Raw genomic sequence first — 25,667 nt, 5'->3', positions numbered from 1 at the left:
TCTATTACAATACTCAGAGAATCATGAATATGTACATTTGAACTAAAACATTCAGAGCCTTACCTCAGGTCACACTTTCAACGTCTCTAGAAGCAATAAAAAGACACCTTTCCTCTCAACCACAGTAGCTGCAGGAGATTGAAAGGCAACGTAAGAGCAGGCTGGGGACCATAAAAATTCCAGCTTTTGCAACAAAGACACAATCTTTGTACTGAGCATGACTTCAACTTTAACATAAGGAAGCAAAATATTTTTTTCTGAAGTTAAACATTAATAACAAGATATATAAATTTTTTTCCATGTAACGCACACGAATTGAACTAACTTTGAATCAACTTTGTCAGTACTTAGTAAGCATTCAGATGTCCAGAGAAAGTAAGTAGAAAATAAGGCATTTACTTTGTATAAAAGCTGGAATAAAAATCATTAGGTGTCAAATGTACCATTAAGCCTAAACCACTGGCACCTGTGGCTCGCGTTGCCCGCGGCCTGCCCATAACCACGGTCCCTCCTCCGCCTGGCTTACAGAACTCCAATTCTTTCCTGAGCAGAAAATGTCCAGTTAAAACTCTGAAGCCAGAGACGCCAAGAAGAGACGTCAGTGGCCAGTGAAATCCAGCAGACTTCCACTAGACGGGACAGGGGAAAACTATAATCATGAAATGTGCCATATTCTGCTTCCTGCCCTTGCTCTCCACCCTGGGTCCTGTCTGGCCAGATGCTCAAAGGCACAGGAGCCCTCTGGGCAGCGTGAGGACAAAGTGGAGGCACCACGGCAGAGGGCTGAAGACTGTCTCCACAGAAGCAGAGGGACCAGGGCGGAGGGGTGAAGTCTCTCTCCACAGAAGGGGAGGGACTGGACTGCAGGGGTGAAACCTCCCCCGTGGATGGGAAGGAGAATAGGCACCAGGATGCAGGGGTGAAGCCTCCCCCCAGGGATGCATGATGGAGAAGAGGGACCAGGGCGCAGAGGCGAAGCCTCCCCCCAGGGATGCAGGATGGAGAGGAGGGACCAGGGCGCGGGGCGAAGCCTCCCCGCAGGGATGCAGGACGGAGAGGAGGGACCAGGGCGCAGGGGCGAAGCCTCCCCCCAGGGATGCAGGACGGAGAGGAGGGACCAGGGCGCAGGGGCGAAGCCTCCCCACAGGGATGCAGGACGGAGAGGAGGGACCAGGACGCAGGGGCGGCGCGGCTGGCTGCATCAACACACAGGTTCGATTCATGCCTGTCCTCTTGTTAACTGAGAAAAATAACTCGTGGACTTAGGCCACTGGGATTTGGTTTTCCATTTTCTATTTCTTATAAGCGAAGTCAATTGCTAGCACTTCTGAGGAGTCAGCATAAAATTCCCCTATCATCTTTGGAGAGTTTCCTTCTGTAGGTGGTTAAGACCTGCAATTTTGACCTGATGTGTATTGCTCAGGTTTGTGGATTCAATTTTCCCCATCCTTTATTCTCTTTCAAGAGGAAAATTCAGAATCATTTGACACAAAATGGTTCTGACACCCATATTTGAGTTCCTGATGGCCTGTGTTGAGTGCCTGTTTCACATCAGGCTTTACACATACAATCTCCTGTTCCACGTACAGTAACTCTGAGGGGGAGATGTCAATGACACCATTTTCTGGTCCAGGGTCTGAAATTGAGGAGGCTGGGATCCTGCGGCCTGCAGGTCATGCTGCTGGTAAGCTGGGAGGCCCCTGTTCCATTTTAGTTTAACCCCCATATCTGCGACTTCCCACTGCCTGACACTGCCCCAGCGTGCACGCCCTTCCCCGGCCTTTCTGCTTTGTCAGAAGGAGGTTCAGCAGACAAGCGTGTGTCGATGGGAGTTTGAGTGGTGAGATTTCATAACTGTGAGGGGCGTTCTGCATCCACTCCCTGCCATAGCCCTGTGACTTGCTCTGACCCACATGACAGACTTCCCCCAGCAGATATTAGCAGACAGGCCACAGCTGAGGCTTGAAGTGTGCTTGTGCAGTCCTGCTGACTTCCTTGCATTTCAGCCGCAGCTGTGCAGGAGCCTGCCCCTCATGACCCATGAGACCCAGAAGGATGAGACTCCAGCCCACCTGTGCCCATCCTGAAGCACACGGCCAGTTCAGCAGAGCCCAGACTACCATACTAGACCCATACTAGACTGACCAACCTCAGACAACACACAGGGATAAAGACAAAGACAAACGAGCATTGTATAATTATATATTCACACTTTTTTTTTAATTCTTTTTTTTTTGAGACAGAGCCTCACTCTGTCCCCCAGACTGGAATGCAGTGGCATGATCTCGGCTCACTGCAATCTCCACCTCCCAGGTTCAAGTGATTCTCATGCCTCAGCCTCCCAAGTAGCTGGGATTACAGGCACCTGTCACCATGCCTGGCTAATTTTTTGTATTTTTAGTAGAGACAGGGTTTCACCATGTTGGCCAGACTGGTCTCGAACTACTGACCTCAGGTGATCCATCCGCCTCGGCCTCCCAAAGTGCTGGGATTACAGGCATGAGCCACCACACCCGGCCCATATTGTGTTTCTTGAGTAGCTTTGTTGTTTGCATGACTCGATTGTCCAATTGGCAGCTTATGATCATGTCAGTTATTTCTGTACATTGATTCCAAAAAAAAAAAAGCTGAAAACATTCACCTTGATCATTTAAAATATTTCTGGTGTGGCAATGATGGGCGTGATTTATGACTTGGTCAGTATGCTTCGAAAATAAATGTCCAACCAAGATATTTTTGACAAAAATGCAGGCGAGCCTTTTCAGACATAAGGAGGAGAGTGGGGGATGGTTTGGGGAAGGAGGCATCTTTCACTAGAAGCAGCCACACGGCCTAGGTAAGAGAAACAGATTTCTGGTTTGGATTTGCAATCTTCATATTTCGCAATAAGAACCACCTGCACCGGCTCCATGCCTCCCCACTCCCTTTCCCTTCCTATCTTTTTCAAGCTCTTTCAGAGTTCTTGGACACTTCATTCTTTCCTACCTACTTCAAATCCCAGTTGAAGCTCCACCTCCGCTCGAGCTTTCCCTGACAGCAGCCCTCTGCTAATGCCCTTCACAGCACTGTCTTTACTGCACAATTGTCATGGCCAATGCTAAGACAGTTTTACAAAGATCACTTTTTTTCTGAATAGAAGGAAAATTGTGTGTGGGGTTGGGGTGGGCTGGGGGAACTTACCAGGACCAGGAGGCAGTAACGAATCCTGGAGGAAGTGTGTCCCGTTAAGATGCTACCACAACAGTCCCAGGAAAACACCAGGGCCTAAGCGAGGCAGGGATGCCGGTGCGGGGGAGGGGGACGCAGGATGTTGTGGGGGGCGTGGGGTGTGGGGGAGGGGGACGTGGGGTGTGGAGGACGGGGACGCGGGGTGTGGGGGATGCAGGGTGTGGGGGAGGGGGACCTGGGGTGTGGGGGAGGGGGGCGTGGGGTGTGGGGGAGGGGGACGTAGGGTGTGGGGGAGGGGGACACGGGGTGTGGAGGACGGGGACGTGGGGTGTGGGGGAGGGGAATGCGAGGAGTGGGGGGATGCAGGGTGTGGGGGATGCAGGGTGTGGGGGAGGGAGACGTGGGGTGTGGGGGAGGAATGTGAGGTTGGTGGGGATGTGGGGTGTGGGGGAGGGGGATGACGGTGTGGGGGAGGGTGACAGCAGGCGTGAGGGAGGTGATGCAGGGTGTTGGGGAGGGGGACCTGCGGTGTGGGGGAGGGGGCGTGGGGGAGGGGGACGTAGGGTGTGGGGGAGGGGGACGCGGGGTGTGGAGGACGGGGACGCGGGGTGTGGGGGAGGGGAACACGAGGAGTGGGGGGGATGCAGGGTGTGGGGGAGGGAGACGCGGGGTGTTGGGGGGGATGTGAGGTGTGAGGGGGGACGCAGGGTGTGGGGGAGGGGAATGCAAGGTTGGTGGGGATGTGGGGTGTGGGGGAGGGGGATGACGGTGTGGGGGAGGGTGACAGCAGGTGTGGGGGAGGGGGACAGCAGGAGTGGGGGAGGGGAATGCTAGGTGTGTGGGGGATGCAGGGTGTGGGGGAGGGGAATGCGAGGAGTGGGCTCAGGCTTCTAGTTGTATAACTTGGAGAAAAGCACCAGCTTTTTTTAACATTTATTTTTATTTTTTTTTTTGAGACTGAGTCTTGGTCTATTGCCCAGGCTGGAGTGCAGTGGTGTGATCTCGGGTCACTGCAATCTCCCCCTCTCAGGTTCAAGTGATTCTCCTGCCTCAGCCTCATAAGTAGCTGGGATTGCAGGCACCCGCCACGATGTCCAGCTAATTTTTGTATTTTTAGTAGAGATGGGGTTTCACCAGATTGGCCAGGCTGGTCTCAAACTCCTGACCTCAAATGATCCACCTGCCTCAGCCTCCCAAAGTGCTGGGAGTATAGGCGTGAGCCACTGTGCCCGGCCACCAGCTTTAATCAAAATAAGGCACTCTTTTCGTTTCTTCTGAAGTTTCCCTTAGCATTGGGTGATGTCAGCAGCACTGGGCAGTGTGGACTTAAGCCTCACGGGCAGATGACCTTCCACATGGTCAGGGCAAACACATGTACGTGGCACACCTGGGGTGCAGGTTCCAAGCACTTTACATACATTAACAACTCACATAATTCTCTTCCCATGTGTGGAAGGAGGAGGTTCATTCATACCACCAGCATCCCCGCATCCCAGAGGGGGAGCTGAGGGGTCATGTCGAAAGTCACACAGCACTCAGGGACACAGCCAGGGTTCCAATTCTTTCTGCCCAGAGCCCTCACCTTTCCCTCCCTTCCAGTGGACACTTGTACAATTAAGCAATGATCGAAGTCTGCAATTAGCTGGAAAATAAAAGACTAATATAGTTTCAATAGCATATTTTATTTTAATCTAAGAAAAATGATTAAATTCAAAGGTCAGAAATATAAAAGATTATCCAAAAAGTTTAGGATCATAACTGTTTCTTAAACAACATTGGCATGTACTTGAGCTGGTTCTGTGGCTCCAAAGGCTTGATTTTTACCTTGCACAGTTTAAATAAGCAAGAAGCCTTACGCGATGCTCCACAAGCATATCACAACATCACAAAATCATTCTACAAGGCATGTCTCAGGGGATTTGGGGCCATGAAGATCTTTTTCCAACCAAAAGTCTGAGCCGAGATAGAATCACAACTTGAAGTTCCTGCTCTCAGACTGTCCTCCAAACGGTTCCTTAAGACACTGGGTGCCCTGAGCTCTGGGGCCCAGGCCTGAGGGTGGCAGCTGGTTATGCACGCAGACCAGTTCCGTTGGTCACTGTGTGGGCATTCCACTCCTATACTTCTCTGCCAGTGCCACTCGGATGAATTTCCCATTGGCAAGTTCTCGTACCCTTGATGCATTCAGAAAAGCAGAAAGGGACCGTGGGGACCCTCATGCACCTCCCCCCGGCTGCCAACACCAGCCCCGGGGGCACCATGTATCCGGCTGTACCTTCAGTAAGGAGACTGCTCATAATTGGTTCAGGTGAAGATTTTACCTTCCGGTAGCCCTGGGGTGGACCAGGTAGGAGGATCAGGAGAATAATGTCCACGTGTAGGAGGAAAACCAGGCAGACAAGCCTGTTAGCCAGCTCGGTCACACCGCGACTGGATTTACATTTTGGAAGGATGGGCCCCTCCTAGGCACTGTGACTGGATTTACTGCCTCCTAGGCAGCCTCCCACCATCAGGAACGACTCTCTAGGACTCATTCAAGCCCCAGGGCAAAACTCAAACAGAAGCTTAAAATGGAAAAGCAAAGATCCTTTGAGCCAAAGCATCACACCAACGACAGTTTGAAATTATTATTTCCTCCAGGGGAACTACCTGTACTTAACTGGATAGCTTTAGTGGTTGCGTGATTCATTGCATGAGCAAGATCTCTGGAAAGCAAAACAAGACAAACTAACAGAAAATCCCAAGAAACAAACCAGCCCATGCATGTTAACTGCCTGTAGGGTCAGCCGTACATCACAAACTTCCATGGACATGTGGAGCTTCCAACATGATTCCACAATGCTGTAAGCACAGCCATCTGGAAGTGACTGCAGGGGTTAGAGAAAGCCATACGATTGCAGCCGGAGTGCCTAGAGCTCTACTGTTAACATGTGGAAGGCGAAGAAATTAAGCCTAAATGCATTCAAATACTTCTCCACCACATACAGATTTCCAAGGTCAAAAGAGGACACATACATTGTATGTGATTAATTTTCTGAAGCCAGCTCTCCATTTTCACAGATTAAAACAGTCTGTTTAAATAGCTCATTTCTACAAAGTGAATTTACATTTAAAGTACAAAGTGCAAATACTATGTGTTTCTGTTTTTGTTTTCTTAATTGCTCTTTGGTGAGGGAAATTTCCCATGTGTCTAGGAACTGCCTTTGGTGTATGAGCCATTTATCCTTGTTTCCTTGGCTGAAAAGGAAAAACAAAAAAGAGACATTATATTCAGAGGTGTGCGTCGCTCATCTGTGAAGACTAAGGCTTGGCTTCTGGGAATGAACTGAACCAAAGAGGGCTGGGCAGGTCATGTGAGGTGTAAGGATGAGTAAGAAACGATGAAGACATTTTGGACACTGGTAACTTCTTAACAGTTTCCTTCCTTGACATGATAGAAACATTGGGAAAAATATATCGTTTCAAAAAAGTAACATCCGCCATAAGTATTCTAAGTACTAAATACATTAAATGTTTTCCAGAATGTCTTATCACCTTGATTATACAAAAATAATTTTAATAGTATAACTTATGCTTCAAATTTGATAAAGGCATAGTTGATTCTTAATTTTCATTTTTATCTTTTTTGTTCACTATTTTGCCTCTTTAAGAAGAAATCCAACTTAAAAAGTTTGCTTATTATAAATGATAACTGTAACTCAGCATCTTGACTTTCAATTAAAAGTAATTTAGAATGAAAAAAAAAAGCAATATATGATCTCCTAGACTTAGTTTTCCAAGAGTGCCAATTCCGACAAATGTTGATCCCTTCTTCTGTTTTATTATTTCAAATAATTAAATTTTAAAGTTTAGGAGGTTTCTGGGTTGGCTTTTATTCCCCTTGATAAAGATCTGAAGAGGTGAGAAGGCAAACCCATCTCCTACACTAAACTTGAGGTTTAAATTAGTTGTACATAAAGACAACCCGTCAAAGTATTCTAACAGTCTCAAAAGATGGTTAGGATTGCAGGAGGAGACGGTGGACTAACATTTCAACTTATTTAATATAAGCTCTGATGACTCTGGAGTGGCAGCGGAAGTTGAAGAGATCAGGAAAGAGCTCCTCTGGATTCCACGTTAGCATCATGCACCTTCCCGTGATCCCTTCTTTTGATAGTTCCTGTCTGGGTCATGCATATAGTGAAACCCTTGCTGGCTGGCACTATGTTATTCTTTGAGATGTTTCAAAGCAACATGGTGGCCTTCAATGGCCACGGCCGGTAGGAGCCGCAGCTGGCTTGCCCGTTAGGATCATCCCAATATCGTAGTTTGCTGAAATAGCCACAGCATGAAAGGCATGGAGGTCCGCGTGTCCACGCAGGCACTATAAAAGGAGGGGGAAACTGCTTCTGTTTCTCTTTTTGGAAAAAAGAGCTGAAGCAGGAGGCGTGTGCTTTGAACTGAGTTTATTTAAGATGCGTGGAGCGCATGAGTACAGTGATTGCCATTCGCGAATGAAAACAACTTCTGGAGGTCTTGGCACTCAGGGAGGGTAATTACTTTCAGACCAGCCCTGTTTTCAAGTGTAAGTGATTTGCGGTGAGATTTAAAGTTAAAACCATAAACATTTGCTAAACAAAGGAAAGCAGATCACACATCTTTCCTCAGGAAATGGTTTTAAATTACATCCAAGGTGTGTGCTGGCCGTCTCCACTTAAAACCACAACAAATACAGGGGCTTGCCTTAGGAAATGTCGACCTGGCATCAAACAGGTGCAGACAAAATAAATCACAAATTGACTCGTGGCAGCAAAGAAGTGGGGATTTTGTCCTGGCTTTGAAGGAGAGAGACATGAACCCACTCATGCTTATCTTCTGGAAAATGTTCTTGACTTGCGATGGGTTGTGGCTTTGGGGCTGGAGGACACCACCATTGCATCCTTTACTTGCAAATTGAGAGGGAGAGCCAGAAACACAACACATGTTTGTGAACACACAGCAGGAGCCGAAAGCCCCTTTTGGAGCCCAACACTTGTCTTGCTGGGACCCCAAAAGAAGCAGAAATGCACCTGCTTATGGAGGATGCCTCCTGTTCCTGCAACCTCCCTGACAAAATGGAGGAACCAAATTACAAACACTCAGACAATTGCTTGAAAAAATTCAGCCGGGTACCGTGGCGCATGCCTGTAATCCCAGGTGGATTGCTTGAGCCTATAAGTTGGAAACTAGCCTGGGCAGCATGGCAGAACCCCTTCTCTTAAAAAAAAAAAAAAAAAAAAAAAAAAAAATCTACCAAACAAGGGAACTCAGAAATTTTTCTTAATAAATGAAAGTTCAAATAATAAACTTTTTTCAAACAAGTTGGTGATTTCGGATAGAATTCGGCAAGGCTGCTTTAGTCCCCACAGGGTGTAGTCAGTAGGCTTGCCTCCCTTGAATTATTTATTTTCTTGGAAGGTACTGGCCATTGCAAATCTACATAACTCTGAATTTTTATTGTTTATAATTTAAAAACGAAATGGTTAAGAGTAAAATATAAACATACTTACCTGTCTATTAGACGTACTTTCAGCATTACCTCTGGGGGCTAGCAGGAAAAAAAAAAGATATTATTAAAAATCAGAGACTCATTATTTAATGAAAGGTTCAACACAATTTCAGGAAGGAGTCCACATCACTTTAGGAAGGTGTTATCAATTGGCAAACTCATTTACATGAAAAAAACCACATACAGTCATTCCTCAGTATCCAGAAGGGATTGGTTCCAGAACCCCTGCATATCAAAATCCTCCAATTCTCAAGCTTCTTATATATTATCATGTAATATTTTAATATAATCTGAACACCTCCTATATACTTTAAATCATCTGTAGACTACTTATAATGCTTAATGCAATGTAAATGCTGTGTAAATACTTGCTATACTACATTTTTTTATTTGCATCTTTTCTTTCTCTGAGCATTTTTGATGCAAGTTTGCTTGAATCCACAGAAGAGCTAACTATATATACATTTAACACAAATTATGAGTACTGGATCATGAAAGTAACTATGTAAGTACTTTCTAACAATACAGATTCTCTAGTCCAGCCTTAGAAGAATGTTTTACTTTACCCCAAGCTCTAAGGTAAATCCACCTTCCCTGGAGAGCTGAATTCTAGATGTTTCTCAACCTTTCCCCAGAAGGCGGGGGATTCACGTCCCTGGGGTGCCGGGAGCAAAGCCATCAGCAATGCCCCAACAAGAGCTCTTTGAAGTCTTTTGCTTCTATATTAAAATCAGGAGAGATGAACGTGTTTGGCTCAAAATAGTTTTTTTCAAAGCTTCGAGTAGAGTCAAAGCCCGAGGGAGCTGTGCTGTCTGTCTCCTGGCTTCACCGCCCTCTGCACAGCGGAGCTTCCTGGGAAAGTCTCCTTCCTGCTCTCAGCTCAGCTTCCACGCTTGCATCTCCATGGAAACCCCTGGGAAGCACCCCAGGGGCTCCAGCATCCTCATCCCTTTCCTATCTTCACCCACTCACTGGTGGGCTCAGTTGGCCTCAGGGTTTTAAATACTCTCTATTTCCTGACAGCTCCCAAGGATACAAACTGCTGTAATCTTCAGCATGGACCTCTTTCTCTCCTCAGTCCAGATTATCAGATCCAACTTCGTTATCTCCATGTGGAGTTTCATTCAATAGGCAGCTCAAAAGAAACAGGACCCAACTGGACTCATTATCTTCCCTTGCAAACCTACTTTCTGATGTATTCCATCCTCAGGACACAGTAACCCCATTCTTGAGCTGCTCAGGGCAAACTTTGGGAGTCACGATCACGCCTCTCTTCTCCTACCTTCCTCATCTCACCTGGGAGCAAATCCCTCAGGCTCTACACCCAAAGTCTATCCAGAGCCCGACACTCCTCGCACAGGCTGCTCCGTGGCCGGAACCGCCCACCTCTCCCACGTGGACCCGAGCAGACAACTCACCACTCTCCTCCTTCAGCCCTTCCCATCTGTTGTCTACACAAACATGGAAACCAGAGGTCCTCTAAAACATTCCACCCAAACCTTCCAACGGCCTCACTCAGAGAAGCAGCCAGAGGCTTCTGGGCTATGCTGGAGGCAGGGTGGGCTCTGCCCCGTCCACCCATGTGGCATCACATCACTCCGGATGCCTGTTCCTCTCCAGTGCCCGACTTCTCCCCACCCCTGGGGCTTGCTGGGCATGGCGTTCCTGCTGTCCTCTGCAGGCTGCCCTCTACCCGACGGCCCTTGGTTCTCCTCTGCTCCTCCAGTCTCCACTCACTCGCACCTTGCAGGGCCTCCTCCCTGTCCCCATCTAATGTTCCAGCCCTCCTGACCTTCCCTTCTGCCTCCTCCACAAGCAACCCCTATCGTGCTGTGGGGTTTCTTATTTATCTGATGACTCGCTTCCACACCAAAGTATAAGCCTTAAAGAGACACACATTCCTGCGTGTTTACTGTTATTCTGTCAATATCTAGAGCAGAAAGTACTTGGTCAATAGTTTTCAAATGAATCAATAGATGAGAGAAGCATCCTTCATCCCATATTCCTTGATTAACTGTTGATTTCTATCCACTCAATAAAAAACATGGAGTAAAGAGCAAAATTTCTCTATTTTCAAACTGTCTTCCCTTGCCATAACGCAAATAGAAACAGAGTATGAAAAGGTGAAAAACAAGCCTATTAGGTAAATTGCAAAAACATCGAGCAGTGGCTAAATCTATGATTTTTTTAAATAGTTGGTTTTAATGGTCTAAGTGCCAAAATGAGTGCTGCTGTTCCTCTACTTGTCTTGCCTGGAATGACTACTTTACAGGAAAAAAAATAGGCTTTTCAGCCAACGGTTCAAATTCAAATACTATTGGAGTGATACTTTGAATCTATTCTGAGCCAATTTGGCTATTCAACAATTGCCAGGTTTTTTTGTATTGCTTGCTGATTAATAGAATTTTCCCTGGGAGTTAGAAGTAGCTGTAGATTAAAGTTATAAAAAGAAGTAGCTGTAGATTAAAGTTATAAAAAAACACTAATATTCTTTTTTTGGGGGGGAGGTTGGATAGGGTCTCACTCTACCACCCAGGATGGAGTGCAGTGGCGCGATCTCAGCTCACTGCAACCTCCAACTCCCTGGTTCAAGCAATTTTCCTGCCTCAGCCTCCCAAGTAGCTGGGATTACAGGCTCACACCACCACACCCAGCTAATTATTGTATTTTTAGTAGAGACGGGGTTTCACCATGTTGGCCAGGATGGTCTTGATCTCCTGATCTTGTGGCCTCGGCCTCTCAAGGTGCTGGGATTACAGGCATGAGCTACCATGCCCGGCTGATTTCTCATATTTTTTAGAATAAAAAGCGCATTGTTCAGTAGTGAGCAAAAATATAGGAAACAAAAAAAACTTAGCAACAGTGTGGATATTTAGAATGTTCTCACTAATTTCTTCCTGGATCTTTAGGTTTTTCTGACTTTTCACTATTACAAACTATACAGGGTAGAAAACATATAACTGATAATGAATTTTTTTAAGTCAAAAAAAAAAAGAAAAATTCTGTAAGGAAAATGAAAGGGCTGCAAAATCAGCTAAATACGTATCCAAGACCACAATGTTCATTTTTGACCATGACCAAATTGCCTCTTTTGCCAAACTGCAGTTTATTTTGCTAGGAGTGATCATATGCTTTCTTCTTGATTACTAAGAAGACAGTAAAAATGAGACATATCAGATTATTCAGAGGGATCTAAAGAAGAGAACTCTAACTTCTGCAGCAATTTAAACTTTTCACCTAAGACGATGGCATCAGAAGAGATCGCGTTGTGCTCCAATATCCATCCATTCTTCCTCGCCAGGGGCTAAGCACTCCAGCCCATCCATGCCCCTTCCCTGCCCCACACTGCGGCTCGGGCCTTTGGAAGGTGGGAGGCTGAGAGGCTCCATCTCTGAGCATCCACCTCCCTTGTGGCTGTGCGAGTGTCTCAGCCTCTCATGCTTCTCTGCCACATCTTCCCAAGACCTGTGCTGACCTGCGCTGAACCTGCCTTCCCGCCCAGGGTGGCATGGTGGCAACCCAGAGCCTCTATGCTATGTGAACCAGAAGGAAACGCTTGGGTCCTAAGCCATCGCGATTCTGTAGTCACTTGCATGAAGCATGACCCATGGAAGGTCATGACTCATAAAAGTTACCTTCATTTCAGTCTATCAATATATGCAATGAAAAAACATTTCCTCCCAGAGCTTTCTCCCAGCGCTACTGAGAACTCCATGTATCCTTCAACACCAGGGTCCTGCTCAGCCTTTGCAGAGAGCAATGTGGACCAGTCCTAGAAGGAACTGACAAGCTTTTGAAATCAGGACACACGGCTCACAACAGTTGTCTGTATGGTGCTGCCACCTTCCAAAGAGATTATCTAGGGGATTTAGCTTGCCCATGAGGGACTCATATCCTTCTATCAGAACCCAATCCATGGGCCAGTTCCTTGGAGAGTGGGTGTATTAACCATGACTTTCATTTTCTTTATCTAATGCTTTGACATCTGAAGAGGCTGAAGAGGCTGCCCTCTCAGAGTTAGCCCATCCCCAGAGACAGTGAGGAGCAGCCTTTCCTATTCAGGCCAACCTACAACCTCCACCCTCACCCAGCCTACAACCTCCACCCTCACTCAGCCTCTAATCTACAACCTCACCCAACCTACAACCTCCACCCTCGCCCAGCCTAAAACCTCCACCCTCACCCAGACAACAACCTCCACTCTCACTCAGCCTCTAATCTACAACCTCACCCAACCTACAACCTCCACCCTCACTCAGCCTACAACCTCCAACCTCAGCCAACCTGCAACCTCCACCCTCAGCCAGCCAACAATCTCCATCCTCACACAACCTACAACCTCCACCCTTACCCAGTCAACAACCTCCACCCTCACCCAATCTACAACCTCCACCCTCACTCAGCCTACAACCTCCACCCTCACTCAGCCTATAATCTACAACCTCACCCAACCTACAACCTCCATCCTCACCCAGCCTACAACCTCTACCCTCACCCAACCTACAACCTCCACCCTCACCCAACCTACAACCTCCATCCTCACCCAACCTACAACCTCCACCCTCACTCAGCCTACAACCTCCACCCTCACCCAACCTACGACCTCTACCCTCATCCAGCCTACAACCTCCACCCTCACCCAACCTACAACCTCCACCCTCATCCAGCCAACAATCTCCATCCTCACACAACCTACAACCTCCACCCTCACCCAGACAACAACCTCCACCCTAACCCAACCTACAACCTCCATCCTCACCCAACCTACAAACTCCACCCTCATCCAGCCAACAATCTCCAGCCTCACACAACCTACAACCTCCACCCTTACCTAGCCAACAACCTCCACCCTCACCCAACCTACAACCTCCACCCTCACCCAACCTACAACCTCCACCCTCACTCAGCCTACAACCTCCACCCTCACCCTACCTACAACCTCCACCCTTACCTAGCCAACAACCTCCACCCTCACCCAACCTACAACCTCCACCCTCACCCAACCTACAACCTCCACCCTCACCCAACCTACAACCTCCATCCTCACCCAACCTACAACCTCCACCCTCATCCAGCCAACAATCTCCAGCCTCACACAACCTACAACCTCCACCCTTACCTAGCCAACAACCTTCACCTTCACCCAACCTACAACCTCCACCCTCACTCAGCCTACAACCTCCACCCTCACCCAACCTACAACCTCCACCCTAACTCAACCTACAACCTCCACCTTCACCCAGCCAACAACCTCCATCCTCACCCAGACAACAACCTCCACACTCACTCAACCTATAATCTACAACCTCACCCAACCTACAACCTCCATCCTCACCCAACCTACAACCTCTACCCTCACCCAACCTACAACCTCCACCCTCATCCAGCCAACAATCTCCATCCTCACACAACCTACAACCTCCACCCTCACCCAGACAACAACCTCCACTCTAACCCAACCTACAACCTCCATCCTCACCCAACCTACAAACTCCACCCTCATCCAGCCAACAATCTCCAGCCTCACACACCCTACAACCTCCGCCCTTACCTAGCCAACAACCTCCACCCTCACCCAACCTACAACCTCCACCCTCACCCAACCTACAACCTCCACCCTCACTCAGCCTACAACCTCCACCCTCACCCAACCTACAACCTCCACCCTCACTCAGCCTACAACCTCCACCCTCACCCAACCTACAACCTCCACCCTGACTCAATCTACAACCTCCATCCTCACCCAGCCAACAACCTCCATCCTCACCCAACCTACAACCTCCACCCTTATCCAACCTACAACCTCCACCCTCACCCAGCCTACAACCCCCACTCTCACCCAGACAACAACCAACACCCTCACCCAGCCTCTACAACCTCACCCAACCTACAACCTCCACCCTCACTCAACCTACAAACTCTACCCTCACCTAGCCTACAACCTCCACCCTCAATCACCAAACCTCCACCCTCACCCATACTATAACCTCCACTATCAACCAGCCAACAACCTCCACCCTCACCCAACCTACAATCTCTACCCTCACCAACCTAAAACCTCTACCCTCACCCATACTATAACCTCCATCACCCAACCTACAACCTCCACCCTCACCCAGCCTACAACCGCCACCCTCATCCAAGCTACAATCTCTATCTACCCTTACCCAGCCTACAACCTCCACCCTCAATCACCAAAAAACCTCCACCCTCACCCATAGTATAACCTCCACCATCAACCAGCCAACAACCTCCACCCTCACCCAACCTACAACCTCTATCCTCACCAACCTAAAACCTCTACCCTCACCCATACTATAACCTCCACCATCACCCAACCTACAACCTCCACCCTCATCCAGCCTACAACCGCCACCCTCATCCAAGCTACAACCTCTACCCTTACCCAGCCTACAACCTCCACCCTCACTCACAATACAACCTCCACCCTCAACCAGCAAACAACCTTCACCTTCACCCAACCTACAACCTCCACCCTCACCCAACCTACAACCTCTACCCTCACCCATACTACAACCTCCACCCTCACCCAAACTACAACCTCTACCCTCACCCAACCTACAACCTCCACCCTCACCAACCCTACAATCTCCACCCTCACCCATACTACAACCTCCATGCTCACCCATACTACAACCTCCACCCTCACCAATACTATAACTTCCACCCTCAACCAGCCAACAACCTCCACTCTCACCAACCCTACAACCTCCACCCTCACCCAGCCTATAACCTGGCCACCTCATTTATAGGCAAGCCTGCCTGGGAAATCATGATGAGGGCTCAGGGCCAGTCCCTTGCTCCCTCTGTCTCTTGGCTGACCCTGGTGCTTCACATGTGGCCCCCAACAGCACAGCATGGCCTCTTCTCCTTGGGATCTGTGAGTAACAAATTATCTTTTCAATTGTCTCCTGATCTGTCTGCCAAATGACACCTCAAAATTCTTATCAATACATTGTTTTAAAATAGTAGGACACATAGATGAATGCCAGACATTTGCCCTAACAGAGCTTGATCCAGCCCAGAGCGCCAGTATTAGTGTTTACACACCACATGCTATACACATACATACACCACACCACTCACACACACACCCCACATGCCACACACACACATACACACCACACCTCCACACACCATAGACACACACACCCCATATTTACACACACACACCATACACACACACCACATACACACACACCACACACACCACACATACACACACTCCACACACACACACCACACACACCACACATACACATACTCCACACACACACACAGTCTGAGCTGTGTCCTGCAGGTGATGCAGGATGAGGGGAGCTATGGGTTCCTCTGGAAGGGTGGCTTAGGAGCAGGACCTCCAGGAGAACAGAACATCTTCTTAACTGCTGTGGATCCATCTTGAAATCATTTGATCCCGAAATTTTCAAAATTCTGTCACCATAATCACAGCTCTGGGCCCAATTACTCTACCTGAAAACCCGCCAATTGCTGGAACTCATCCACCCCCCTTACAAAGAGTCAACATTCACTTTGGTTTAATTGAAGAAATTAGTAGACAGGAATCTGCCCCAGCAAGGGCCATGGACCACATGACCCTGTAGCACCAGGCTGAGGAGGGCAGAAGCCGTGCGTGGCTTACGTTTCAGGTGCTACTCAAGCCACCTGACAACGGCTAACAGGATGGAGTCCTTGCAAAGAGAAGACCAGCCTGCACCACCCAGGAATGGAAGAAGATTAAAAGTTAGAAACAGATCTACACTTGGCTCTACCCATCCTTAATTTTCTCATTATGACCATAAAAATTAGCCTTCTATAGAAATGCAGAGACTGGTTTCCGTAACAGAGGAGGAGCCACACAGGAAGCCCCCAGGTGCCACAAGGTGTCACTCATCACATGCAGATGGGGCAACAGCAGAATGTGAGCAGCTCCCTTCATGAATCACTGGGTGGGTGTTCATCTTCCCTCTCTGTGGAACCATCAGGGGTGAGGGACACCATGGTTCCCTGGCCCCAGCTGCAGATCTGGCAGCCACCTGCTCTCCATCTCCCCATCAGTCCCCCAGGCCTCCCATGTGGACCCTGCTTGTAGGTTTTAAGTCTCAAAGAGCAAAACACCACTTGTCTTCTGGGATCCTGAGCAGGGACCAAAATAAGAGAAAAAGCACAGGAAGTGAAGAAAGCAGCTTGTTATGGTCTGAAGGTGAGCCCAAAGTTCATGTGCTGGAAACTCAATCCCTAATACAGAGGCTTTGGGAGGTTTAAGAGGTCTGCATCATGAGGACTCTCCCTCACGAATAGGTGAATGCCATTATATTGGGAGTGGGCTCCTAGGAAAGAATGTGTTTGGCCCCCCTTGCTCTCTCTCTCTTTCTCACCCTCTCTTCGCCCTTCTATTTGGGGATGACACAGCACAAAGGCCCTCACCAGATGCTGATTCCACAATCTTGGACTGCCCAGCCTCTAGACCCATAAGCTAATATGTTTGTGTTCATAAGGTATCCCATCCATGGTGTTCTGTTATAGCAGCACAAAATGGACTAAGACACAGTCCCAGTCCAAGAAGCCAAAAGCAGTATCAGGTGGCAGTAAGAGAGAAGTGCCCAGGAAACCCAATGGGCAGGTGCTGAATACAGAGAAAGGGAAAAGCAAGGGGGAAATCACACATGGGCAACTACTGAGAATAGGCATCCTTGGTTTTCCATCCAAATGCCTGGAGGGTTGCAGGTGTATGCCGGTGTGGGCGAAGGAGCCCTAACAGCAAGTGTAGCCCAGCAGAGTGGACGATTTCCAACAGCACTGCCCTTGCTGCATGCAGCACTGCTGAGGAAGACTCAGATCAAAGTGCTGATGACTGCAGTGCCTGTGTGTCCTTGTCTGCAAGTGTCAGGGATGGCAGCATCTGTCTGTGACCTCGTCCCCCTCAGGATGGCTGTGAAAATGAAATGAGGTCTTGAGCCATGAAGTAGGATTGGACATTGGATCATGAGCCTTGCCAGACCTTGGCAGCACGTTTAGTGCCCCTCTTCCCACAGTGGTGAGTGGGCATTTGCTGCCTTCATGCATTGCAGTTGATCAGCCCAGAGTGATTTCTTTTCTTTTTTGTCTTATTAGAGGCCAGCTCCTCCCACACTTGCCAAAGAGTCCTTGATGGAGACAGAACATTGAACATAACTGAGGATTCTCTCTGACCTCATTGGATGGCCGGGCCAGCACAGGGGGCAGCCTCCTGCACACAGAGCGAACGGAGGCGGCCATAGGTACAGCCATCTGCTCTCCCGCAAAGACATCATCAGGACGGCAGGACGTGCATTAACCACAAAGACCCTATACAAAAAGCTTCAAACTAAAGCTTAATTTTTCAGAGCGGACTTTTCACAGAGAAATTAGCAGGAAGTGCATCGCCATGACACAGATCTAGGCTTGCCCTAATTTGGTTGAACAGCACTGAGTGACTATCATGACAAGCACTAGGACACTGAGAAGAGGAGGCAGACGACGATCACTGCCTCCTCCAGGAACCCTCAGTCCAGGTCAGATCAAAGGGCCCCTGTCTCACAGCTGAGCTTCAAACACGGGAGGGTTTTTTTTTTCCTTTCCTTTTCTCTTTTTCTTTTCTTTTCTTTTTCTTTTTTTTTTTTTTTTAACACAAAGTCTTGCTTTGTCACCCAGGCTGGAGTGCAGTGGCACGATCTCAGCTCACTGCAACTTCTGCCTCCCAGATTCAAGCAATTGTGCCTCAGCCTCTGGAGTAGCTGGGACTACAGGCATGAGCCATCAGGCCTAGCTAATTTTTATATTTTTAGTAGAGATGAGGTTTCACTATGCTGGCCAGGCTGACTTTGAACTCCTGACCGCAGGTGATCCACCTGCTTCAGCCTCCCAAAGTGCTGAGATTACAGGTGTGAGCCACCGTGCCTTGCCAGGAGGATTTTAAAGACCACGGTGAATCAGCCCTCCACAACACAGTCTCAAGCTTGTTTTCTCTTCCACATTTGTTACCGAGTTGACAACAAATAAAAGAGTCATAAACGACAGGGATTTGAGCGGTCTCTGCTAGCCCTACCCAGCAAGTATTATGCAAATCAGGAAACAGATCCCCAAGGACAGCGAGAGCTAATGCACATGTGGAATGAGATCCAGCACACACGTGCAGTGGGATCCAGTACACATGTACAGTGGGATCTAGCACACACATACGGGGGATCCAGCACACACGTGCAGTGGGATCCAGTACATGTGTACAGTGGGATCTAGCACACATATGGGGGATCTAGCTCACACATGCAAGGGATCGAGCACATACATGCAGTGAGATCTAGCACAAGTGGGCAGGGAGATCCAGCACATACATGAAGGGGAATCTGGCACACATGTGCAGTGGGATTTAGCACACACATGCAGGGGAATCTAGCACACGTGTGAGGGGATCCAGGATACATGTGCAAGGGATCTAGTATACATGTGTGAGGGAAATCTAGTACACATGTGCAGGGGGATCTAGCACACACGTGTGAGGGGATCCAGCACACATATGCAGGGGGATCTGGCACACATGTGCAGGGGTATCTAGTACACACATGCAGTAGGATCCAGCACACACATGCAGGAGTATCTAGCACACATGTGCAGTGGGATCTAGGGCATGCGTGCATCTCACAGTGCTGTCTCTGAGCTGAAAAGTCAGACCCGGCTTTTCCTGGCTTGCCTCCTAAGAACATCTGGGCTCTGGCCATCATAGGTTTCTCTTACTTCCTGTCTGTCACAGTTGGTTGGGTAGGCCAGGCCCACAAAAAAAAGTATTTTCAATTGTTGAAACTGCTATAAGCATTGGAATAACTGGTCTGGGCCACAGCAATGATTTTACGGCTTGTGAACTGGCCTAACGTTTAGCTGGAGCTCAGGTGCAGGGTTGGTGAGTTCCTAACATCTGGTTGGAGCTCAGGTGCAGGGTTGGTGAGTTCCTAACATCTGGTTGGAGCTCAGGTGCAGGGTTGGTGAGTTCCTAACATCTAGTTGGAGCTCAGGTACAGGGGTGGTGAGTTCCTAACATTTGGTTGGAGCTCAGGTACAGGGGTGGTGAGTTCCTAACATTTGGTTGGAGCTCAGGCGCAGGGTTGGTGAGTTCCTAACATCTAGTTGGAGCTCAGGTACAGGGGTGGTGAGTTCCTAACATTTGGTTGGAGCTCAGGCACAGGGTTGGTGGGTTCCTAACATTTGGTTGGAGCTCAGGTGCAGGGTTGGTGAGTTCCCAACATTTGGTTGGAGCTCAGGTGCAGGGTTGGTTATTCCAGTGGTTCCCAGGTTTGCACCTCAAATACTAGAAGACAATCCATTCTGGGGGAAGCCAACCGTGGTCTGAACAGTAAAAAGGCTCATTGCAAACCAACACGTAGTTCATGCCCTTTGAGCCTGGGCTCTCCTGGGCAAGTGGCATGTGATGAGTCACCAATTATCATTATTATTTCTGCAAACAGACGACCAACAATTAAACAGCATATTTGATTTTTTTGCACTCCCAGGCCATAAACACAATCTGTAATTGTGTTTGTGAGAAGCAGACCTCCCAGGCCTCGGGGCCTGACCACTGCCCAGGGTGGGGGGTGGGAAAGCTCTTACTGTGGCGTTTCTTCGTGTCCGCTTTGCCGTCCTCTTTCGCCACGCCCAGGCAGCCCATCAGTTCTTGTACGGAGATGGATTTGTCATTATTCACATCACAGTATTCAACAAACTTCTTCACACATTTTTTGGGCTTTGATTTTTTGCGAAGGAACCTCTTGAAGGGTTTGATTTCCTTTTTGCCGATGTCTCCACTGGAGTTTTTATCCAGTAGTTTGAAGTACCAGTGCACCACTCGCTCCTCTAGGGTATGGCTGGGGTCGGGTTCTGAGAGCCTGGAAGGAACACAGACGCCGTCAGGATGCTTAAACCCCTGGGCTGCTCCTTCCTGGCCACTGTCCTTCCCTCAAACCCATAACCCCTGCTTGTAGTTCTCATGGTCCTAGTGTCTCAGCCTGCAGCACTGGTCATCAGATATAACAATTTAAAGAAATAATTTAGAAGAACATTTTTAGCAAAGATTTTTCAGGTTGGATTCAAAGTTGTAAATGATGCAGTGAATTTGTGCCCAGCAAAGATGCACTTGAAAGACAAAAGCCCCCTTATCCTGGCTTCTGTGTGCACAGGACTGGCAGGTCAGCACATGCAGCTATACCCGCCCGACACACCAGAACCCTGAGCTTTCTAGCCCTGTAAATGTGATTCTTTTACACATCCTTCATGTCATAGGAATATCAGACGATGCAAATCAAAAACATTTTAAGTTGGGACTAGATATTTTTCCTTGGATTATGTTAGGTTCAATATTTTAGGGCATAAATAAATAAAACTCTTTTAGAAGGTCCGGATCTTTAAAAGTGCACCAAATGGCAGAAACGCACCTTCTCCTTGAGATGGAGGGTGTGTGTGTGCGCATGGGCTGGCCCTCCTGGAGGTGCTGGCCCCTGGATTCTGCCTGTTGGGATGAGCTGCGCATTCCCAGGTATGAGAACACCGTGAACTCCGACACCATTGCCAATTTCTCAAACTTTCACAGGATTTTCAGATAACAATCCATTTACTGCCATCAATTTTAGTTTGCATTTAGTTTAGTTTGCAATTTAGTTTAGTTAGCAATTCATTTACTGCCTTCATTTTTAGTTTGCAGTTTAGTTTAGTTTGCAAAAACAATCTTTCCAAGAATAGAAGATGTAAAGTTGAAATTTACATACAGTTTTACTCTATTAAGATTTTTTTTTTTTTTTTTTTGAGACAGAGTTTTGCTCTTGTTGTCCTGGCTGAAGTGCAATGGTGTGGTCTTGGCTCACTGCAATCTCCGCCTCCCAGGTTCAAGTGATTCTCCTGCCTTAGCCTCCCGAGTAGCTGGGATTACAGGTGCCTGCCACCATGCTGGATTAAGTTTTGTATTTTTAGTAGGGATGGGTTTTCACCACGTTGGCCAGGCTGGTCTCGAAATTCTGACCTCAGGTGATCCACCTGCCTTGGCCTGCCAAAGCGTTGGGATTACAGGCGTGAGCCCCTGCGCCCGGCCTGCTCTATTAAATTTAATTTCCTACACATTCATGACATTTTCTGTTAGTATTGCCTTTTTATTTCCTTAAGTCTTCTTTAGCAGACAGACAGTGAGAGGAGAGGCTTTTAGTTCAGGAGACCAAAAAAATCATCTAAAGTGGCTGAGATAATCAAGGGTTTGGGTGTCAGGGGCTATGGGGAGAAAGGCCAACATTCTAAAGAAAGAAAAAAGATAAAATCTCCATCAAAACTTTATTTGAAAGAAACAGATAAACTATGGCTAGATCGGGGGAATATCTGATGCTTGAGATGCCATCGCAGTAAAACCCTGGGGTTCTTCTGCTCTCCTGAGGCTGATCTACAGAGGATGGAAAAGAGGAGTGTTGGAGAATTCACCGAAAGCCACTCCACCGAGCTCCAGGCCCCAGGTCCAGGAGTGCGGGAATGCCTACCATGTACTCAAGGAACATCTCCAGGGTTCCAAAAATCCTATTTTGAACAGTGTGAATGTCTTTGATGTAACTGAATCATACGCCTGAAAGTGGTTAGGACAGCAAATGTATGTGCTGTACATTTTACTGCAATAAACCTAATCACGTTTTGAGAACTTCAGATTAAACGTTGTCATTCAAAGTATTTACAATCCAATCGATGACTCTAAAGTGCAATTTCAAAGCACAAAGCCCTCTGCAGGAAGTGCTCCCCCTGCCCTACTCTGCACCAATAGGGCCAGGGTCAGAGCCCACTACCCCGCAGAGGCCCAGGAGTCACGGCTCAGGGCCATGTACCCCTATGGGAGTGTTTTCAGTGATTTAGTCTTGCTACAAGAAAACCTGCTAAGCAACTTCCTGTGTTTGCAGAAGGCTCCTTTTTAAGGCCCTACTGTGTCCAAATAAGCTGAGAAGGTTGCCAATATGTAATGTTCAGACTTTCCAGATTCCCCAGAATTCTGGGACCCTGCCAACTTGTTGTCCCACGGCGAACACAGCGTACCTGCCTGACGAGGAGGAGGGGTCGGAGACGGCGTGGACCATGTCCGTGGACAGCGCGTCCAGAACGCTGGTCAGAAACTCATGCTTTTTGGCACCCGGGCAACCTGAAAAACATGTGTATGTTTTCATAATTAACTCATAAAGCATAACAGATTTTCCTCTAAAATACAGGGAAATGTTGTTTTACTGTTTGGAAATGAGTATTTTGGCCTACCTTAATCTTAACGAGCTAGTTTAAACACAAACACATTGCATTATATATATTGATTTTGAGCCATAGCTATTATTAATTCCTCTATTGTTTGAATTATTACGTGAGACTAAAATTCACAGGCATTAGTATCTCACTGATCTTCAGAACTGCAATCGGAGGTGGGCAGTGTCACTCATCCAGCGAGTGTGGCAGCAGAGGCACCGGGTGCTTAGGGACACGGGACATACGGAGTGCACGCTGAGAGCACATGAGGCTGGCCATCCCAGCAATCGAGGCCAGGGCCTATGATTCACCGCCACCCCCACCCTGACCAGAGCCACCTCGCTTCTCAGAGCAAAAGGAGGCAGTAGGGCAAACAGCAGGGGCTCCCCAACGCCCGTCTCCTGGGGACTTGTCCACACCACGGCATTGGCGCAAACAGTCCGCAGCAGGGTTTAGTGCTCATAGCTTTGGAGCCCAGCGCGGACTGTGTATGGATTCTGGGGTCAGGGAATAATTCAGGCACCCAACATTCTGCAGCGTGCCTTTCCCCTCCATCCTTCCCTCAACACCACTCTCCTCTCCCACCGGTTAGGAATTCCCTGACACCATGCCTGAGACACTCGTCCCACCCCAAATTCAAGATAACATTTGAAAGAAGCCGTCCACTTTCTCTGGGGTCTTTTCTCCTGAGACTGCTCCCGGTGCTACTGCCCCAGTAGCTGGACACAGGCAGCATCCCGTGTCCTTATGCCCAGGGTGGCATGGACAATGGACAACGTAGGTCTCCTCGCTCTGGATGCCCTTTTGGCATAGAGAAGCCGCTCAGCTGCCCAATACACGCTTGCTGGATCAATAAGCAAATGCAAGAGGTAGGAGCCCCACCCTCGTTTCCCCGATGAGATTGGCGGGTTTGAGAGCTTCACAAGCAGGGAGCAAAATCTGCCGATTCCAACTGGGTCTATCTGTGTGTAAATATCCACGGGAGAGGTGACAAACGGAGCTTGTTATCATTTACATTTTGTTAAATTTTTCTAAAGAAAGCCCTTCCAGAGTTCAGTAGAAAGAGAAAGATACTGAGGGGAAAATAGAAGACAGAAGCCAGGCACCGGCCCTGGAGGGACAGCGTCCCCACCGAGCCACGCTGCACTCTCAGACTCCCTGCTGGGGAGGCTGCCTCTCTCTGGGGCTCTGCTGGGGCTGGGGACGCCCACGGAGACTTCTGAGCCTGGAGAGCACCTCGGGCATTAGAACATCTGCTCGGACCGTCCTCACCACAGCAGGAAGGGAGTTTACACCACACACCTTCTGCCCAATTTAGATTCCATTTTTTACTAAGAAAAGTTTTAGACGGCCCTGCCAAAGGGAATCTCAGGAGCCCACTCAGTAAGTGGAGGACGCGGAGAGCTGCAGAGCCCAGGCAGAAAGCCGAGTGGGACTGAGGATGGTCCCTTCCCCGCCTTCCCCATGGCCCTCAGAGGAAGGATTGTCTGAGATGAGAAGGGCTCTCTCTGGACTCCTCAGCCAACAGGACAGGCTGAGGGTGCCGTGGGGAAAGGCAGTGCCACACGTGCTTCTCAGGCCCCTGGGTTGAGGGCGCGTTGGCGTGGACCCCCCCTGGGTCGAGGGCACATTGGCGTGGACCACCCCTGGGTCAAGGGCACGTTGGCGTGGACCATGTGGCCGTGGTGTGGACAGCAGCCAAGTCGTTCGGAGACCAGCCTGTTTATGCAGTTAGGGACGCCCTGGTTTTCCTAGGTTTCTTTTTGACACTGGAGTTTTGTGTGATTGCTCTTGAAGCACACGTGAGCTGCCGATAGCAGGACTCCAGTCACGCTGGCTTCCACTTCATTAAACACACATGTCAGAAAACAGATGTGCAGCCTTCACCAGGGGGGTTCTGAGAGTGCAAAAAGGTCTGTGTTAGTCTCTTTGCACACAACTGAAAAAGGAGATCAAAATCTATAGCAAAAAGCGTCACGGCCACGGGGCAAATGCTACTTTCCAAGAAAGAAGTAACAGTCTCATCGAACATCCCCTTAGAAAGGCAGAGGACCTGAGGCTGCAGAGGCTGCTGGCCGCGGTGCTTCCAAAGCTGCCCAGCCCACCCGGCCTCGGCTCCCTGGGAGGGGCCTCCTGGTCTACAGAAGGCTGAGCTCCCCGGCTGCAGGACTAACCAGGAAGGGAAATGAGAAAAACAACTTGGAGGGCTGAAAATGCCTCCAGGGCACAGGCTCGGGAACACGTGGGCAGAAGCCCTGCCAGGCCAGCCGTCCAGGAGAACTTGTCCAGGGCGAGGAGGCAGGCGCCGGGGCAGGTGAGGCTGGGACCCACAGGGCCTCGGGCACCTGCCTGCTGGGGCTGCTCTCTATGAATTTCCAGTCCTCCACTGGCCTCCAGAGATTCTGAGAGGAATATGGATTTGATGGAGAAGAATATTATTATCTGGGAGAAAAGGCATTTTAGATAATCCTCAGTACTGAACAGCTTTAAGAAAGAATTATGTGCATATTTGGTGTGGTAATAGGGATACACCCAGGGGGATTTTCTTTGGCTGTTAATTTAATCATATTCCCCCAAATGAGATAAAGCAACACAATATTTCAAATGAGAAAATAATAGATGTTCATCACGAAACATGACTAACATAATATAAAAGCTGCAGGAGTCTTTAATGCAAAAAGAAAAACTGAAC

General features: G+C 48.5%; 1 protein-coding gene across 4 annotated transcripts in view; it reads right to left on the bottom strand.

Moving 5' to 3' along the window:
- Positions 1-4,831: 4,831 nt before the first annotated feature.
- The window catches only part of SMOC2 (SPARC related modular calcium binding 2), a 225,152-nt gene continuing 204,316 nt past the window's right edge, over positions 4,832-25,667 (bottom strand). For 2 of the 4 annotated variants that reach the window (XM_024357524.3, XM_024357523.3), the window contains exons 10-13: positions 22,781-22,883; positions 20,336-20,610; positions 8,697-8,734; positions 4,832-6,405 (exon numbers count right to left, since the gene is read on the bottom strand). In XM_024357524.3, the coding sequence (XP_024213292.1) occupies positions 6,388-6,405; positions 8,697-8,734; positions 20,336-20,610; positions 22,781-22,883 (434 nt within the window). In that variant the 3' untranslated portion in view covers positions 4,832-6,387. Of the gene's footprint in view, positions 6,406-7,597; positions 8,088-8,696; positions 8,735-20,335; positions 20,611-22,780; positions 22,884-25,667 lie in introns of those variants that run through there. The other 2 variants (XM_016956668.4, XM_024357522.3) reach the window with 2 other exon arrangements.

Source organism: Pan troglodytes, chromosome 5, assembly GCF_028858775.2.
Source record: "Pan troglodytes isolate AG18354 chromosome 5, NHGRI_mPanTro3-v2.0_pri, whole genome shotgun sequence".
Lineage (NCBI taxonomy): Eukaryota > Metazoa > Chordata > Mammalia > Primates > Hominidae > Pan > Pan troglodytes.
This window is presented reverse-complemented; position numbering and strand designations above follow the sequence as displayed.